Below are 20,914 nucleotides of genomic sequence, written 5' to 3' on the forward strand. Positions count from 1 at the left end.
ATCATCATCATAATTGTGTGTGTGTGTGTGTGTGTGTGTGTGTGTGTTTGTGTGAGTGTGTTTGCTAAGGAACCTAATTTACATTCAGACAGTGTTGGTTAAAATAACAGGCTGTTCTGGAGTCACTGAGGCATGATGGTTGTAAAACCGCAGAGTCTCAGATTTAACATGTTTGCACACACAAACATATCGCGCACACACACACACACACACACACACACACACACACACACACACACACACACACACACACACACACACACACACACACACACACACACACACACACACACACCCAACCACACACAGACACAGCATGATTAGGTTTCTCTGTTTCGGCGGTTACTGGTGCAAAGCTCACTTGAGACACGTGCCGGAGGGCTTATTTTATGTGAGCAGGAAGTGTGTCTGCTACCACCTGGTTCGGTGAGCTCATCATGTTTCATAACTACACGACTGCCATAATAGGCTTATGTTAGCGTCTGTGAAGTAGACACATATACAGACTCGGATGAATATGCGTGCACAAGCAGATGCCTGCACACACAGACACACAGAGTCACAGGACAGATATACAGGTATTCTACAGTACAGCACTATAGAGATCATATCTGCTGTACCTTCCTCTGATTACTTTAAAACTCTGCCTCTTTTGTCTTCCTTTGTGGCTTTGTCTTCCAGTCTCCAGTCTTATTTTTAGATTCCTTTCTTTCTCACCCTCCTCTTCGTTCCGTCTTTGCGTCCCACTCCCGGAGGAGCGTGAAAGAGAAGAGGAGGAGGACAAGTTAATAATGTCTATTAAAGGACGATGGAATACAGAACAACTGATGGAAATGAAGTGATGCTCAAAATGAGGAGTTCTCACCTTCACTCCGAATGTTAATAAGCTGGCTTCGTATCGCCTTTGAGACGTCAGAAGGTGTGTCGTACGGTAACACAAGTGTGATTGCATTAATTACTAAAAGTCTGTTTTCGTGGTCACATAATTGCCAACGCGGAAAATTAGATTTAACTCCGATACGCAAAGTGATTGCCTGAAATGACACCCCAGGGTCCGTATATCAGCTGAACAAAACGATACATTAGCAACACAAATACCACGGTGACATTTGTGTCTGTTTTTGTAAATGTCACAGTTGCTGTTGCTGTGCACTTTTCAACACTTGAAAATCACATACAAATAAATATAATGTGTTGAGTGTGTGACAGCATCGGGGTAGGGAGCCGTTGGTTCTTTTGTTTCCCTGTGATTTCACCACACACTCTGTTTTTGTTGACACTTCATGTTACTCTCGTAATACCCTAAGCTGTTGCAGCCTTCAGCGTCGCTCGTGAACGTTTTGCGCATATTTGTTCATATGGCTCTTTGTAATTAGAACAAGTCTGCTGCGATGAACACTTAGACAAGTTTCCCCAGAGGGACGGTTAAGTACATCAAAATCACAATCACGATGATGTTAGGCCTGTCAACTGTTCATGTCGACTCTGTCAACAGACTGTGAAATGAAAAACAACCAACAGTAAGCATAAAGAGAGATGATGTCGGATGTCGGCTACAAATACCCACAAGGACAACAAGGACGTTTTGATCCCTCTCATCCATTGTTGATCTCTGGCTCTGGGTGTTGCAGGGTAAACAGCTTAGGGGATGAACTGGCATCACAGAAGGCTAGGAGTGTGAGAGAAGACAGAGAGATAGCATTGACACTGAACTGAGGATTTTCAACGTCAACTCTAGCTACTCACTTTTAGCACCTCTCTAGCCTGAAACACAGGCTAAAATGTCTGGATCAATGTGCATTTACACTTCTATGTAGTTGTGTACCCATGTGGTTGGATAACTCCCAGTGCTTTTTGGTGCAAGCTGTGAACAAGATGCAAAGTGTGATTCATGTGTCCCACTTAGCCTAACCACCAACAGCCAACAAGTCTTTTAACCCTTCAACTCTTAACTCTTTAAAGTCAGGAATGTCATTTTACATACATCAGTTTCCCTTTCACACATGTATGACACAAAATGAGATTGCCTGTATCAGATGCATTCTCACTTACTGGAAATACTGTACTCTGTTTGGGTTAGGTGAGGTGGTGCCTGTAGGTAGAGCGCGCAGGAGGAGCACAGATTACATTGCGGTCACATAGTTGTTCAAGCTCAGTTACCATTCCTCCACCATGACTTCTGAATATCCTCCCTCTTCCCTTCGTGTTTCGGCTCCTGCAATGTTGCACATCCCTTTTCCCTTTTCCAAAGCCCCAATCCGCAGTTCTGTCTCCAAGTATTTGGCCCTCAACTTTCCGTTCCAACTCTCATCCAGCCCTTGCCCTTCTTCATACCCAGTTTTACTGAGTATTCAGATGTTGAAAAACACATGTGCAAGGGGCTGTGTTGGTGAGGATCTGTTGCTTCAACTCACTCTTTACTTTTTTACTATTGAATCAAGACTCTAACCAAGTAGAGTACCTGCACATAACCACCTTGCGGGATGATGTTGCCTTGAGTTACAGTGAGAGTTTTTGCTGGGTTACCCTGCCTTGCTACCCCTTCTGTGAGAATACACTGCTGTTGTCTGTCACAACATGACTTTAGTCTTTATTCCAGTCCTCGCTTTATCTCTTGCTTTATCCCTGGTTCAATCCCTGCACTAGTCCTCAACCTCCACCTCTGCACCATCTTAAGGTCTAGCACGTCCTGATTTAGCTTTGACCCTCTCTCTCCTAACTCTTACTCAAGCATCAGCTACTTTGTGCCTTACACACTATTAAAATATACATGCATGAATATTTTTTCTGGCCTACAATTTCCCATTTCACTGTGCAGTGGCCATGCAATGTATTCCTGTAAGAGGCAGTGTGGTACACTGACTGCTCCACATCAGAGATACAGTAGAAGCATTGACCTAAACAGCATGTAAATCTGGGCTTTGCAGTATGACCCACAAACCTCATCAAGCTCCCAAAGCTTGTGAGCAAACTTGTAAATTAGATATACTGTACCTGTAGCACTGAAATGAAATACAGTACCGGACATTGTGAGGCCAATTCTCACCTCTTCAGTACAAAGTTTCTGAAATGTTCAGATGAAGTAGATTTCTCCAGCTTTGCCAGCAAATGTTTTCCAGCTTTGAAAACTGGAACAGAAACCAACAGAGACTCAGGACATGGAACGCTCTTTCGACCAGGTGCACATTGGGTGTGGTCTGCAGGTTTCATCAGTTTGAAAACACTGCTTAATCATGTGCTGAGAACGTCGACAGCTGTATTTCTGCAGCCTGCCCTTCAGCGTGTAGCACTGGGAAGCAGATCTCTCCCCCATGTCCAGTAACGCCCGTGTGGAAGCACCAGGCTGAATTCCAGCCCTGATGTTAAACACATCCTCCAGCCCTGGCTCTATTCCCCACTTCCAGGACTCCAGCCCCAGTCCTTGCCCTCTCCCCCAGTGCACTCTTGACCAGTGCACCCACAGCAGATGGAGAGCAAAGAAAACTGTGTCACCACCAGCCATGACTCGCTCGCTCGCTCAGCCCTCCCTTGTTCTCTTTCTCTCTGTGACTGTCTCTCTTTCTATCCTCCCACTCTCTTCTCCCCTCACTCCCAGGATTTGCTGCATCAAACATTGATTTGTCTTTATTTTTAGAGCAGCTGTGTGCGTGCGTGTATGCGTGGTATTTCGTCTGTGCGTATCTGTGTACCAGACGCTCATCCAATGCTGTTTTGTGGGCAGTTTGACCGTTTGCACCGCTGTGCGTGTCTTTGTGAGCTTCTTTTTCCAAGTTAATCCCTTAAGAAGAGGTGTGGTTCTCTTCCTCCCTCTGACGCTCCCTCTCCTCTCCTCTCTGTCCCTGTCTGTGAGCGCAATATCATCACATGCTCTCGCGCTCCTCTCCTCCTCTCATCTTCTTCTTCTTGTGCTGTTGTTATTACTGTGGCCGCTAGTCTGAGGGAGTTCTTTCTCTCAGCCTTTCATCTCTGCATCTCATCTACTGTCGTACCGGTGTGACATGAGTTCTTGTGGAGAGATGGGGGAGGCCATCGAACTCAGGTGAGTCAAATCAAGAGTAGGAGGTGTGAGCTGTGTGTTTGTTTAGGAACTAAACAGGTGACATCCAACATGCGAATGCACTTCATGTGTATCTGTGCATACATTTGTTTCTGCATTTCTGGTCGTGATTGTGCACCTGGGAGTATTTTGGTTTCAAACTGGGTCAACTATTACCATCGCAGTCAGTACTTCAGGCTATTTTTCTCAGCCTCTCCTCTTTTTCTGTCCATTGAGTTGACCCTGTTTTAACACCGGAGAGATCGGCGAGCTCTATAGAGGTCAACAGGAAATGTTTTCGGTTTTCGTGATAGCTGAGGTTTGTCGTTGTTGTTGTTGTTGTGGTTGTTGTGGCTGTTGTTGGGTTTTTTGCTACGGTGGTATTTTCAGTCACTGCCAAACTGATAATAGGTCTAGTCCAGCCTGTATCCACAGGGCTCATAGCGGCTAATAGCCTTAGCAGATGCATTAGCCCCCATGCCCATATGGAAGAGATTAAACCTGCTACATTCATACAAACATCCAACAATGTTTCTTGTGTAGCGTTGGTGCCTCCACATGTTTTTGTGTGATCTATAGATATGAGTATGTTCATATATATTTGTGTGCGTGTGTGTGTGTGTGTGTGTGTGTGTGTGCACCTGCCATACACTCTTTTTACATAGCTGAAAAGATTTGCGTTTCCAAGCCTGCTGAAAGGAGGGACTGGTTAGCTTCAATTCCCTCCCGAAATTCAACACTTCCTCTCTGTTCTCTCTCTGCCCCCGTGATGAGATAATTGAGAAGGACAGCTCTTGTGTGTGTATGTGTGTTTGTGTGTGTATGTGTGTGTGTGTGTGTGTCAATGTAGAGAAAGAGAACAAGGCAAAGTGCAAGAATTTTGCAGACAACAGAGACCAATGTAACGAGTGAAATGAGGACAGACGAAGAGCAACAAGATGGAGACTCGACAGGGGGAAGAAGACGAGAGGAGGGGTGTGAAAGTGAAAGTTGAGTTCGACAAGGGATGTGTGAAAAGTGGGATGAGGAAAGTGAGAGAAAAAAAGAGTGATTCATCAGAGAGTCGTTACCCATAAAATATGAATTTCCTCCCATTTTCAGCAGAGGAAGCAGGATGTAAACAAATACGTTTGCTTTTTATTATCACCTCGCCTCGTAGAATATCAAAAGCATTGTGCAGGTTTGTGCTAACATTAGAGAGAGTTGATTTCACAAATGTGAGAAGGAGAAGGAGTGTGAAAGTGGCTGGAGACCTGAGAAAGCATGCACAATGGGATTGAAAAGAAGGGGAAAGAGATGAGGAAAGACTTGAGCACACACACTGAGAGTTGAGCGTTTATGAATGCAGGCTGCGGAGCCACACCGGATCACTTGGCATTCCTCTCTGACCCGAGAGTCTGACGTAAAATCTGCACAATTCAAGCTTGAGGGTGGGGTTGACAAGACGTTGAGATATTACAGCGGCGACAATAGGTTCTTCAGCTCAGGGGAACATTTGAGTAAAGTAGCATTGTGTTTTAAGTCTTCCGTAAAGATAAATGTGGCAAATATGGAGTTCTGGAGCATTGACGTGAATTTCCTCCTGCTTTGAATGAACTCAAGTTATTGTAGAATGTCCCTGGTTTGCGAGGCTCAACTCTAAATCTCCAGGTGAAAGTGTGCAGTCATATTAGAGACGTAGCACAGATGATAAGCACTCCGGCACTTGTCTAGACTGATAGGATGGAATACAAAGTGGGAACACAGCATGAGAGTACGACTCTGGAGCATATCGACTAAACTGCTCCACTTCACGCCTGGCTGCACTGTGTTTAGACCAGCTTCCACACACTTTTCCCATCACAGACGCATGCATGCAAACATGGACACACTTTTACACGGATGCAGACACATGCAATATAAATGCACATAAATGCAGGCACACACACACACACACACACACACACACACACACACACACACACACACACACACACACACACACACACACACACACACACACACACAAACGCACATAAAGCTTGCATGGTCCGTACCCTCTTTGCCTGCTGTTCCAAGGGCAGAGGGGGATTTGGATATTGTTATGTTAATCTGCCTCTCTTTTGTATCTTGGAACCCATTCAGACACAAACACACAACCCCACACACACACACACACACACACACACACACACACACACACACACACACACACGCATAAACACGTGCACGTACACACAGGTATGAGCACATTCAAGCATGCACAGAGTTTTGTGCACAAATGCAATGTGTGCAATGATGTACCTATTGAAAGAAAATAATACTATTTCTTGCAAAAATCGGGAGTGGATGCAAGTTTTCCTGCAGGAACGCAAGCTACATAACACACACACACACACACACACACACACACACAGAGTTCTCCGAGCTTAACTTGGTAGGAATTGAAACAGAGCAGGAGGGGCTGTGACACAGCTCCGTCGTTATAAGCCTCGAGGAAGAGGATAATAGGTGTGTGTGTGTGCGTGTGCGCATGTGTGTGTCTCCTAGGGTTGAGGTGACAGTGCATATGTGTGACTGCACCAGCACACACTCTCTCTCTTCTCTCTCTGCAAAGCTAACACAATATCACTTTCAGTTTCCCAGCTAAATCCTATTTGCAGAAAAGACTGGGAAGAAGATCATTTTAATTGCAGGATGTTCTCTCAGACTCCCGGCCAAACTGCCGCCCTCAGCCCCTTTATGTGATTACTGACATAATTGAGTGAGAACATGATGAGTGCACTGTATGAACTGTATTTATGTGTGGACAGTTAGGAGAGCAAGCTCCTGTATTCCAGTGTCTTTGAGCATGTCAGTTGAAAAAAATGCGAGTGTCACTAAATCCCATTAGCTTTTGATCTATTCATCTTCAGCATTGACAAATACTTACCTTAGAGTTGATCTATCTTGTCTTACCGTGTTCTTAAGTGATCTTATATAACAGTCTAACTCTGAGTTGTCAAGATACATTTGATGCGTTTCTCTCTGTCTCTCTTTGTTTGCATTACATTCTCATTTAAAGGTTGCATATGTAGAATAATTATTAAAAGCTATATTTAAAAATGCTTAACCCTAACTGTTACCTTTTGTTGCCTAAACTTATCCGGTCCACTTGGTTTGGTTGCCATATCAGGGCGTTAGATAGAACGGCATATTTCATTAGATATCATACTTGTTGTGCGCAACATTTCGCAAGAGAGCATGAATATTATTTGAACCTGTTAATGAGAAAGCGTTGATCGAATACAAGGGCCTTTCTGTGCGGAGTTTGCATGTTCTCCCTGTGTCTGCGTGGGTTTTCTCCGGGTTCTCCGGTTTCCTCCCACAGTCCAAAGACGTGCACGTGTTAGGTTAATTGATGACTCTACAAAATTGCCCGTAGGTGAATGGTTGTCGGTCTCTGTACGTCTCTATGTGCCCTGTGATGGACTGGCGTCCTGTCCAGGGTGTACCCCGCCTCACGGCCGATGTCAGCTGGGATCGGCTCCAGCCCCCCTGCGACCCGGACCCCGGGATAAGCGGTTGAAGATGAATGATCGAATACATGCACAGTGCACATTCCTGGTGGATTACTTCCTTTGCCACTGGATGCTACCGTTTCCCTCACATCCATCTCAATGAAAGATAAAGTAATTGCTGCTGGGATAACCTTTCAGAGTTGTTAAATCCAGATTATTACACACATCTGTGCAGTGTTTCAGGCATTAATTGCTGAGCCTTGGTGAATTCATTTGCCGAGGGAACGCTTTAACTGTGAAAATCAGTTGTTGGAGGAAAAAGAGACAAAGTTCTGATCAAACTTATTTTAAACACACTCGTAATAAGGTTTTCTAAAGACTCTTCTGGCATGTGATTGTGTCACACAGAACATTTGCGATGTCGATCTACGGCATCTGTCATTCGCTGCTGGCTCCAAACAGACGTGAGCTGCACATTGAAGTAGAACGTTCTGAATCTTTCATGTACTTGTGGTGTGAAATCCTCCCTCCTCCATTGGAGTCCCAAACACATTTTGATTTCATAACAAAGTGGCAGTGACAGAACTGATCCTGGATCAGCAAGTCGAGTCACCTCTTGCTCTAGTCATGTCGTCTCTGTCACGCTCCGTCCACCTGTGACTGTGATAACGCACTAAATTCCCACACCGCACTGAAGCCTGAAGCCCACAGAGCCATTCAATCTCATTATGCAAGATGACCACCAGCCAATACACCCCCCCCCCCTACACACACAAACCCACACACTATAATTATATAGCTTCACCCTTCCCAGGACCCACCCTGAAGGATCATAATGCATCAGAGAGTCAGAGGTAGGACAGTATGTGTCTACCCATCAATGTCAAGCTAACTGGCATCTGTCTAAGCCATGTTGACATTGTGACACAGCCTCCCTGCCCCAGACACACACACACACACACACACACACACACACACACACACACACACACACACACACACACACACACACACACACACTTCCTTTAATTTAATCTTTCCTCTAATCTCTTGCAGACACCAATGAGAAGCCGTATAGCTCATACAGTAGACTGCTGTGATAAATACAACACAATCAATATGACCAACATGCTGGGTGGAACAGAAACTATCAATCATGACTGTTAGTTGCCGCCTGGAAATATAACCAATCTGCTATTACTAGAAATCGTATCAGCGCGGGTGGAAATTAACTCCTAAAGCAACATTTCCGGAAGCTCTCGTTTGTCGATGAAGAAATAACCGTGTTTATTACGGTTTGCTTGAGCCACTGATGCAATTCTCCCAGGTTCAGTTGTGACCAATTTCCGTCGCGTCTGCAAGCCCCCGTGCTGAGACAAATGTACCGAGAAATGACATTGCCGTGCCATTTCCACACATGAAAATCCAAATAAATTAAGTTTCTTAGTGCAGGAGTGCTGCTGGATATTCAGTTATTTGACAAAAAAGTCGAACACAAACAGTGGCTCTTCCATTCTAGGCCCTTTTTTGCTTTCTCTTTGTGAGAAAATCACAACCCTACACACAGCACAGGGACTGCTTCGGAAAAGCATATGGGAAGAAAACAGAATTGATTGAATAAGTAAATAATTTTACAGCATAGAAAGTCCTTCAAGGACATAGTACTGTTTCATATTATATGCTGTTATGAACAGTATCGACCGGTACTACATTATGAATAGCTATGGATTAGGGATTGGCCCTGAATCTCAATGTCAGAGAAGTATATGAACCCACAGAGTGGACCTGCTTTATGTTGCAAGCTCTACAGAAAGGTGCAATACTGATGCAGTAAAGCTGTTTGCCTTCTCACTTACAGCTCCACCTACACTTTGCACTGTATACAGCTCTCCACTGATCTGTACGTGCTGCTGCCTCTTTATATTTGCCCAATGATGCACCCAAGGGCGTTCATGTTTCATATGCACAAACACTGTCAAGCTATAACGACACTGTATACCGTAGACTGTACATTGCCGTTTTTACGACTTTATTTCCGCTCCTAATGTTTTCTCTGTTTCTGTGAAAATCGCCGTAGTGATTGAATGATTGGTGGGATTTTGTTGACGTGGAGCATTTAATCTCACTGCGCGTCTGTTCTGTAACAAATCTGACTCAGTTGTCTGGCCGTCCGAGGATCAGCAGCAGAGTTCCAGACCACATCTGTGAGTTGATGTTAGCAGGACGCACCTTTTTCTCCTCTTTAGGATTCAAAGAAGTTTTGAGATTTTGGGGAAAATGCTCATTTACTGTCTTACTAAAAGTCAGATAAAAACATTTATATTCATGTCACTTTTAGCCTGCACACGAGTGACTTCCAGCACATCGAAACCGTGCATGAGAACAAATCCACCTTACAAGAATTATAAAAGTTTGTCATGAACATGCTGTAGCTTCTTAACTTGTAATGTTGTCCCAAAAGCCGTCAACTTTACCTTGAGGACGCGACACCTGGCACTGCCTTCCACCGTTCCTATTGTCAGTTAATCGTTGGTGGCTCGTTAATCAGCCAACCACTCATTAAAACAAAAACACATGTATTTTTTTTTTCCTGTTTTATTTACAAAACACAACATGTAAAGTATGAGAGCTGAGTTGTCCGAAGGCATCTTCTGACAGAACTATGCTATCACTAGCCATTTAGTTGCAGGTCTTTTTTGGTAAAATGCATATAAACACGTATTTCAGATTTCTGAATGCTTAAATGACACAAACCTTCTGGTGTCAATAGTGTTTTTTATATTGCTGAATAGTTATTTAGCTAATAATCATTTTTTATTACTCTTAATTTTTCTGGTAAAATCACAAGATGTGCAAAAGTTTTCCCTTTCAAATCTGACAGGGGTTAAATCCAAGTCAAGCTGCACATTTAGGCCTGACTCAAGTCAATAGGTCTGCTGAACGCTACTCAAACTGCTGTCAATATTCTCTTCAACCAATAAGAAAGCAGGGCTGTTGGTCTCAGTCTACACTGAATTTTACGAAACACTCTAGCAGTGGCTGTGCTGTGGTACAAGCTCTCTGTAAGAAAAAGACCTCATACACTGTTATTTTCAGGAAGGAACACCTTAAAGGAGCCTACTCTCTGTCGGCCACTCTCACACACCTGTACACACTTTCATACACACTCCTCCACAGCCTCATAAACCACGGCAATGAATAAGGCCATCCTGTCCTGGGTCAGGCTTCAGTCTAAACACAAGTGCCCTGGTTATTCTCTGCTACGTGACATTCCTTTATTTTTTAATCACACACACACACACACACACACACACACACACACACACACACACACACACACACACACACACACACACACACACACACACACACACACACACACACACACACACACACACACACATACACACACACACACAAACTGACCACCTGTCACTTGTCGTGTCTGTGTGTGTGAGAGAGAAAGAGGAAGAGGGAGATTTAGTTTTGAATGATGCTAAGAGTCCCTATTCGGGTCATTCAGTGTCAGTTGAAGTCTGCGGGGCCCAGAAACTGGGTCAGTGTGTGTGTGTGTGTTTATGTGTGGGTGTGTTTGTGGTTGTGGGTAGGCATAATGTGCCTGTGTCTGATGTGTTTTGATTTAATCTTATTAACTCCATGTTTGCATATTGTCTCACATTAGCCTAGAGAGGAGTCACCATTGCAGCGACATTTAAAGCCGGTCGTAAAACGAGTGGAGGAGAACCTTTGCGTGTGTTTTTATTAGATTGCACGTGTTTTTGTTGTCTGTTACGTGGCTCGAAGCGATGGAGTACGTAAGAAGACAATCTGTTGCAAAGTTTATGAAGCTGAATATGTGAAGAAAAAGTTAACTTTGAACAAATGATAGTAAAAAATAACCAGTGAAAGTCACAGACAGTAAACCACCGAAATCAATAGCAAATGCTCTTCCTGCAGCCCCATCAAAACACCAACCAACGGAGTCAGGTAAACAAAAATCACATGAAATATACATTAAAGCCTGAGCTAGTTTGATGTCTTAACACAGCTGCATCACAGTCCTCCATCAGAAATAAAACAGAAACCTGAGAAAGCATCACAGTGACTCATGAAGGCGTAGCTCATGAGTTCAGCGCTTAATAAAGTATCTTTCAGATCCATTATAAGACATTAATGAGATGTCGAGGTGTGAAAAATGTGATTTGGCTGGTGTTTATTCTGCCTGTATAATGTAGTTATACATGTTAGCAATCCAGTAATTACAGCTCAGGGGATTTCCACTTTCGACTAACTTATAAATGTTAATAAGTTGGTAATGGATTCCTACGTACTTAACATAATTTTCATAAGTGAGCAGTACAGTTCTCACTAGCTATAGAGACCAAAACTGTTTTTTTTACCAGGATTTAAACATGTTGACTTGCTTTCAGTGCAAGAGCCAGTCAAGGAACTGCAGTTTTTTGGCACTTCTGCATTGGTTTAGTTTTTATCCCTGGAGTTTTTACTTTGAGATTAACATGCAACAAAGGTCACGGCCCATCGTGGACAAGAAGACTGTGGGTCATAACCCATAGACCTATGAAGGCCTGTTTTGTGTACAAGGCTTTAAACATGTTGACTTGCTTTTAGTGAAAGTGGCCAGTCAAGGAATTGCATTTTTTTGGCACTTCTGCATAGGTTTAGTTTTTATCCCTGGAGTTTGGGAATAACATGCAATAAAGGTCACGGCCCATCGTGGACCAGAACGCCATGGGTCATAAACCCTAGGCCATAAGTGCACACCAACGCTTCTTCTTACTAATGGCCTAAAAGTGATCTATAAAACTTTAATAATAAAGTAACTACTGATGAAGCCTTGGTGCTTTATATGAGTGTGGTACTATCATGTGTCACATGTGATTGTTTCTCAGGTGATTTCCACTTTTGACTAACTTATAAATGTTAATAAGTTGGTAATAAATGGATTCCTATGCATCTGGGACTTTAACACTTAACATCATTTTAATAAGTGAGCAGTACAGTTCTCAACAATGAACAAACTAGCTATAGAGACCAAAACTGTTTTGTGTACCAGGCTTTAAACATGTTTACTTGCTTTTAGTGCAAGTGGCAAGTCAAAGAACTGCAGTTTTTTTGGCACTTCTGCATAGGTTTAGTTTTTATCCCCGGAGTTTGGGAATCACATGCAATAAAGGTCACGGCCCATCGTGGACCAGAAAGCTGTGGGTCAAAACCCATGGGTCATAAGTGCACACCAACGCTTCTTCTTACTAATGGCCTAAAAGTGATCTATAAAACTTTAGTTAATAAAGTAACTACTGATGAAGCCTTGGTGCTTTATATGAGTGTGGTACTGTCATGTGTCACATGTGATTGTTTCTCAGGTTTCTGTTGAGCAGTTTTATTTTTGATGTCGGGCCGTGGGCTGTGTTGAGGCATCTTTATATAGTAGTTTAGAGTGCTACTTTACCTTATCACAAATTCACTTTAGTGGCTGTCTGAGTCGTCAAGACAGAAACAACAACAAAAGTCTTCAATAAGTTGAATAAAAGTCAATAATAAATAGTATCTCATCATATTTCTGTGGCTTCTGTCTGGAACCAAACTCTAAAATAGACGAGTAACTCTCCGGGTTTGCTGCTCGATGTGTTTATGCTTGTCAGATCATCATACTAAACGGTTTAAATAAACCAAAGCCATACATTTGTATTCTGAAACAGTAAAACAAATACTCTGCAGCTGTAGTAACAGTGACTTTTGATGCTTTTTATTTTCTCCACTATGACTTCTAATTTACTCAGAATCACATTGGACTCATTGGTAAAATACACCAGCTTCAGCCAATCGATCTGAATTCAAGTGAAGAGAACGAAAGAAACAGAGAGCGGTACATTGTGTCCATGTAAAGTGGTCAGCTCAATGACTAAGCCAAGTCAATTCCCTGCACACGCACGCACGCACGCACGCACGCACGCACGCACGCACGCACACACACACACACGCACACGTGCACGTACGCACGCATGCACGCTCACACACGCTTGGACACTTGCTCCGCCTCTTGCTGTCCCCTCCTTGTCTCTCCAGAGCTCCACAGACATATGGCTTACCGTAATGCGAGGTGGCAGTGACTCATCGTGTGTGTGTTTGTGTTAAGTGTGTGTGTGTGTGTGCGTGTGTGCGTGTGTGTGGCAACATCACTCCTCTCTCCATCTCCCTCCCTGTGCGAGGTGAGCATCTGGCTGAGAAGTGTGAGGGAGGGGTGTGTCCCGTTTTGCCAAAAATCTCTGAGCTGATGTTGAACACCGAACATCTGGATCAGGGAGGAACTTCGTGTGTTTGTGTGTGTGTGTGTGTGTACCTGAGTGTGTGTGAAAGAGAGGGGGAGTGCCAAAGATATCAATCAGTCTCTCATCTGGCAAGCACAAAACACAGCTGGACACACATGAGTTCATGCAGTCTTAACATAGAGTATGTGGAAGGAATACAGAGGTGACACACTCACATGGACGTACAAATGCACAGTAATAAGCACCAAGCAAGTGGATGAAGTGATATTATTTATATAAAGACACACGCACATTGTTAATGCCAATTGTTCCAGCTTTTGGACAGTTAAAATAACAATTTTAACAAGCTGGAGTGCAAATATTTCCCCCACATTTTATTAGTCTGTACGCGTAGGCGACCCTCTCTTGCAAAACGTATCCCTGTAAAACTCATTTCCTCACATTCGCATCAGCTGCAGACAGTTAGCTTCGGGATTCCATCTTTGCGTCCATCGCTGTGTCTTTGGAACAAGAGCAGAGCAAATGGGGCAGATCTGGGCCATAAACACCAATGAAGAAGAATAGGGAGGATCGGGAAAGGACGAGGTAATGAAGGGAGGTCAACTCGTGTGAACGGACTTGAAAGTCCACGACATAACCTCGTATGATCGTAAGTCATCTCTAACTGCCATCTCCTCCGCAACAATGCATTCCAGATGGCTGCAAACGCTGGACGCGAAACAACTATGTGTTTCTTTGGCACCGGGCCTCCTGTTTGTGTAGTCTGCATTGAAGTGCTCATGAGTCATTGCGTGGGTTTATGGCGAGAGCGGGACTTTATTTACGCCGTTGATTTATAGATTTATTTTGATGTTTTCCGTCTTCGCCTCTCTGCCACACCAGCACTCCCCCTCAGTCTGTCTCTTGTCTTTTTTTTTTTTTTTTTTTTTTACTCCTGCAGATGGTTCTTGTTGTGCACGGTGAGGTCACAGCTATGCAAGGCCTTTACACGTTGCATGCTGGGTAATGTCTCCACCCTAATGTGTCTCTCCATCGAAGAGTGTTTACTACTAACTCTCTGTTCATTTCACACTGTGCTGCTCAGCAAGAGTAGGACTTGTTTTCAATGTGTTTTTACTGGCATAGGCCATATTCTTATGTCCTCCCGGCCTCCCTACATACATGGACTTTATGTCATCCGGGAAAATGAATGAACTGTTTCCACAGTTGTCATCTGAATATATTTTAAAGCAAATGTCTTTCTTCTTTAAAGGAACAGTTTGACATTTTGGGGGGAAGACCCTTGCTTGAGTTGGAGGATAAGCTTGACACCACTCTCATTCCTTTCTAGTAAATGTAAAAGCTTAACTTAAAGACTGGAAACAGGGGGAAACAGCTGGCTCGACTCTGTCCAGACCCTCTAAAACTCACCAATTAACATATTATATCTAATTTTTTTAAATCTTTATGATAAAAACATGTGTATTAACAACAATTTGCCTTTTTACAAGACTTTTTTCTCTTATCGAAATGTTAAATTTTGCTTTTTAAAACACTGTTTGTATTAAGTCTCATCTCACATATTTTGTTTCTATAATTAAAACATTACTCTGCTTTCCCTCTTTAAGGTCCCATATTGTAAAAAAAAAAAGTGACTTTCCATATCAGAAGTAGTTCAGTATCAAAACGCTCAATACACAGAAAAATGCACACAGCTGCTATTCAGAAACTCTTTAAACGAGCTGTCAGGACTTCTGTATGTTGTGATGTCACAACTATACTGCCCTACAAAGCCTTAGTGCAGTAACTGCGGAAAAATTTAAGGTAAAAAAACGTCTTTAAAGTTTGTTTATTGTCCCAACTAATTAATATTTGGCCCACTGATGATGGACTATGGTTTACTAGTTTGCCATTTAATAATAATTATCCAAATCAGTCCTAACCTCCATACTTTCAGGCCAAAAATTGTCCAGAAATCATGTTATTACTGCACTTAGTATAGTATATATAGGTCGAAAGTGCTGCGACAGTGCCGTTACAGTCATTCCCCGGCTGCAATGATGTTGCAGAGGCACAGGGAGCTCAGATACAAAAGACCCAGAAACACTGACCAATCGGAGTAGACTGGGCTTTTTCGGAGGTGGGTCTTAAAGAGACAGGGGCGAAAACAGATCGTTTCAATCAGAGGGTGAATACAGGTGTATTCAGACAGACTGTATGAGGAAAATAAAGTGTTTTTTGAACATTAATGCATGTAAACGTGTTCTAGTAAAACCCTGAGTACAAGTAGGAACCTGGAAATGAGCACAATATGGGACCTTTAAAGCTCCTTCAGTTGGCTTGTTAAACTTTGTGTCAAACCCTCTCGTATTTCCATTTTATCAAACAGGATGACTGAAGGCTGTAGAAGAGGATTATCGGGTGTGTCACAATCATACTATCATAATCTCACATTTTTTCCCTCTTCTTCCTCGTTTCACTTCTTTTCTTTTTGTATCCACTTGTTCCAACACTCCACTGAAGCTATACAATACTGTGTAATGATCCCACTCATGGCTACACCGTTGCATCAGATGTTATCATCCTCTAGATGCTTTGTGTGTTGTGTAATATTTACATATTTTACACGGCACATTTTAGAATCATCGGAAACTCTAAAATACGAGTGTGTGTCTTGCATGTCCTGCCTGAGTAAATGAACTCATGAGCACAACCAAGTTTAATATATGGTAGTAATTATGGAGGAGCATTAGCACAAGCACCTTGTAAAATAAAGTTGAGGTGAGGAATATTAATCCATATGAGCACAACAGGATGACTGAACAGGATAATTAGGTGTGTCACAATCGTGCGGATTTTCTCACCTCACTTCTTTTGTTTTCGTCCTTATTTCACAACACTTTATTGAAGCTCTGTAGTACCGAGTAAAGTCCAAAATCCAGACTAATGTATTTTTAAATACAAGACTCACTGGTGTGTCTTGCAGTTAATGACATCATTAACTTCAGCTTCAAGTTTAATATATGGTAGTATTTATAGAGGTGAATGTTTTTCCACAAAAGCACCAACATTATTAATCCATATGATGGGCTATTCTTTTTAAACGTTGTAATTAAATATATAGCGTGAGGTGGCTTATTTTATCCTTCTTACAATAACAATGAATTAATAATACAGGTGAATCTGTGTGTGGTGCTGCTGAAGTGGTTGGTGATGAATTCAGGGTCTGTTTTTACGATTTCGTCCTGGAAAATGTCATCGTACACTGAAAGACATTTCTTGAACCGCCCACATATCTACAATTCTATATTAAATCTGAAAGAAAATTGTCCCAGTGCCCTAAATTCACATCATTTCATGTCTGCATCTTGCCCCTGTGGCTCTGCATCAGATGCTTTTTGCTCACTCCTCCTCCGCTGCTGTCCCAATCCATATGAGGGCAGTTACAGAGCATCCTGTATTCCCTAACCATCGCCTCCTTTCCCTCACCCTGTCCCATATACTGTAACTCACCACCCCTACCCCCTTGTGGGGGTATTACGCACCAGCTAGATTTCACACCTGCTTCGAGCCAGGTGCCAGTCAGTTGGCCTACTGCCCAGAGATGACTGGCACAAGCTGTGTGTGTGTGTGTGTGTGTGTGTGTGTGTGTGTGTGTGTGTGTGTGTGTGTGTGTGTGTGTGTGTGTGTGTGTGTGTGTGTGTGTGTGTGTGTGTGTGTGTGTGTGTGTGTGTGTGTGTGTGTGTGTGTGTGTGTGTGTGTGTGTGTGTGTGTGTGTGTGTGTGTGTGCGTGCGTGCGTGCGTGCGTGCGTGCGTGCGTGCGTGCGTGCGTGCGTGCGCCTGCATGCGTTTGTGTGTGTGTGCGCGTGTGTGCGCGTGTGTGGCAGAGGACGCATGCCTCTCATGCCAGAAATGAGTAAAGCAACACGAGCTGTTTCATTTGAATACTCTTCACTAAACACACGCCTGTGTGTGTGTGTGTGTGTGTGTGAGATAACATCTAATTGCACACGGCCTTTGGTATCCATCACCAGTAATATAGCAGTGATTATGAGAAGTGATGTGTCTGTGTGTGTGTATATATATTTGCTTGTAAAGCCTGTGTGTGGCAGAGCAGAGAGAAGATTTCTTCCCTTCGGTGTACAGATCACTGCGCACATGGACATTTCATATCTTCAGTATAATATTTGTGCACGCTCACGTCCTGTGATACCCAGGGTGCCGACTAACGGGGCAACCAGACGGTAAGAAGATGATACCAATATACGCTTTAGTCAGAGATATGGTTGAAGGAATGCGAGAGGGACAAAGATAAACATTTCTTATTTCCCTCCACAGTTATTATTTTTATTTCTTAGGCATTTTGCTCTTTTTGTGCTGCATTTTGCGAAAAGGAATTGAAGCTTCAGACCAGGAAAATGCCCTAAAAGTAAAGAATATGTAGCCATGCTTTTTGCTCACTCCTCCTCCGCTGCTGTCCCAATCCATATGAGGGCATATGTAGTCATATGTAGTATAAAAGAGACTCGTTGGATGGAGAAGATTTAGAAAAAACAGGTGAAAAGGGGACAATAAAGTCAAAGTTCAAACTTTTAACAGATAACAGTTCGGTTTTGATAAAGACAGAGGACGCACTCAAGGAGAGATGTTTTTATTGCACTCCAGAGCTTCTGTCGAGGGGGAATGTGACTGTGGAGGAATGAAAACGGTAATTATCATTTTTAAGCAGGTCATGTTTTCATGCCGTCGTGTTTCATTGTGCTGGGAAATTAGCATCGCTAAACAGGCCAGCGGGCTGAATGGTCTAATTAAGCAGCGCAGAGAGGATTGTGTGTGTGTGTGTGTGTGTGTGTGTGCGTGTGTGTGTGTGTGGTGATCAGCATTCGCGCAGTGTTCTTGATGTTTCTTGGAGAGATGAAAAGCTCACCCTATGCTTTGTGTTCATTAGCATTAACGTTTTACCTGTGTGATTTGTACAGCCTTTCTCTGAATGGAGCATCAGTGGAGCATCATAGCGGGAAGTGTTTACGACGCTGATGCACTGACTGCCTTGTTAGAGATAAAAACTGCATAATGAGCTCGTGCTAATCAATTAAATCCATCCCACTCCACTCATAATCCTGTATGAAACACTGCGGTATGTTTTTCTGTTCAAAGCTCTCAAGCAACATATCTCCAAACTTTGTTGCATTTAATTAGCTTTTTAATGATCCTTACTGTTAAGGATTCTTTTTGTTTGTGTGTTAGTTTGCTGTGATTGCACTTTCACTCCTTTTTCCAGTGTTTCTTAAATGTCTTGAGCAAATTGCAGAGCTAACACGCAGCCCCATCTAGGCTGCGCTTTAAAGTAAACCAAGGTCCCCTTTCTATGTCCACAGTACCAGGGAGCACGTGACCCCGGAGATGAACAAGCTTCGTCAGAGTCTGAGGAGGAAGAAGCCCACGTACGTGCCAGAGGCCAGCAGACCGCATCAGTGGCAGGCTGACGAGGAGGCCGTACGTAAGGGCAAATGTAACTTCCCTGTACGGGTGAGTATCCAAATCCTCAGGTCCATTTTTGAAACAGAGGGTGAACACAGCTGCATTCACACAGTACGAGAAAAAAGAATGTAAACATGTTCCAGTAGAATCTCAAAATACAAGTATGAACCTGAAAATTAGCACCTTACGTCCCTTTTAAGATGTGTCTGATGTTGACCAAACATAACTGTACCACGAGGACGTTGATGTAACCTCCCGTTTTAGGTGAGGAGTAACTTTACTCTCCATAGTGTGTAAATATAGTGACTTGAACTTCAGCGAAATTAATCAGAGGGCTACGCAAAAGGGCAAATGAGAGTTTCCTGGGTTGAGGCCTAGATCACAGTATATTTATCACAGATATGTTCAGCAATAACAGGTGCATTGGATCCTTCTTTATTCAACACTTTATCGTAAGATGCTCTATTTACACCTCATACAAAGCCTGGAAACCAGAAGAATCTGCCAGATTTATGTTCCATTTGTTCTGGCAGATAGGTCTGGCCCCTCTCCCATTTAGAAAGATTTCCAACGGAAAATCTCAGAAATGCTTGTGACTAGTTGTGGGTAACGTTTCATGGCTCTGATTGGTTTTAGGTCTATTCAGTTGCTTACGTTTTGCTCTGCACCGTTGATAACACCGCTTGGAAATAGAAAATGAACTGAGATGTTCCAGACTAATAAGCTTTTGTTAATTAACCTGGTGATTCCAGTCATATAACAGCATCATGCTGCTAGTGTTTGTTGTATTTTTGCTTAGGTTGGTATTTTGAAAAACTTGGGTAATTAGCTCATTATGCTAAGCGAAGCTAATTCCCTGCTGGCTGTAGCTTTTTATATTTGGTTTACAGATGTCAGTTGTCTCACTCACAGCAAGAGAGCGAATTTCAAAATTTTCAACTGTTCCCTATTTTGATTGTTGAGATTTTAATCTGATGAGTACTAGACAAAAATATAAAGCATTGGGGTGCCTGGTGGCTCAGTGGTTAGAGCGGGAGCCCCCATGTACCGAGGCTAGAAGTCCTCAACGCAGCGATTCCCACCTGCGGCCCTAATCTTTAAAAAAAAATTAAGCATTTTTGCTGCATGTCACGGCCAAAAAATAACCTAAAAAACGTACTGTAGGTGAATATACCCAACGTTGACATGTAGATTTTAAATGGGCTGTATGACATAAACATGGCAGGTTGGTGTCAAGATTGGCCTTCTTGATGCCTGTGATATTTGCAACTTGATAATTTAAGCTTTTGCTATTTATATACTCATGTCCAATAAATTAAAATATTTTCATTTTAGAAGGATTGAAAATCATTTAATGCTTTAGAAACCATTTGGTAATTAAACTGTCTTTGAGCAAAGCACAGACTATTAGCTCTCAGAGGAGTGCCTCATCCAATAAGTGCAAATAAGAGGCGTTATTGATGGCCCAATTAACTGATAACTAGCTTCAGTCTGTGAGGTTGTGCTGGATGCAAATCGCTTGGAATCGAAGTGATTTGTTGACGGGCTGGAGAGACAATGATGGTAAGAGATGGAGAACAGAGAGGGAGGGATAACATCCAGGTGGGGTTGTAGATTAAGGAGACTACAGGAAATGACAGGGTGAGGGA

General features: G+C 42.9%; 1 protein-coding gene across 3 annotated transcripts in view; it reads left to right on the top strand.

Moving 5' to 3' along the window:
• Positions 1–20,914, top strand: part of numbl (NUMB like endocytic adaptor protein) — a 64,589-nt gene that overhangs the window by 26,761 nt on the left and 16,914 nt on the right. Inside the window, exons 1-2 of one of the 3 annotated variants that reach the window (XM_083914274.1) lie at positions 3,976–4,039; positions 19,163–19,313. In XM_083914274.1, the coding sequence (XP_083770400.1) occupies positions 3,999–4,039; positions 19,163–19,313 (192 nt within the window). In that variant the 5' untranslated portion in view covers positions 3,976–3,998. Of the gene's footprint in view, positions 1–3,975; positions 4,040–17,906; positions 18,029–19,162; positions 19,314–20,914 lie in introns of those variants that run through there. The other 2 variants (XM_083914273.1, XM_083914275.1) reach the window with 2 other exon arrangements.

Source organism: Echiichthys vipera (assembly GCF_963691815.1).
Source record: "Echiichthys vipera genome assembly, chromosome: 5".
In the NCBI taxonomy this organism is placed as follows: domain Eukaryota; kingdom Metazoa; phylum Chordata; class Actinopteri; order Perciformes; family Trachinidae; genus Echiichthys; species Echiichthys vipera.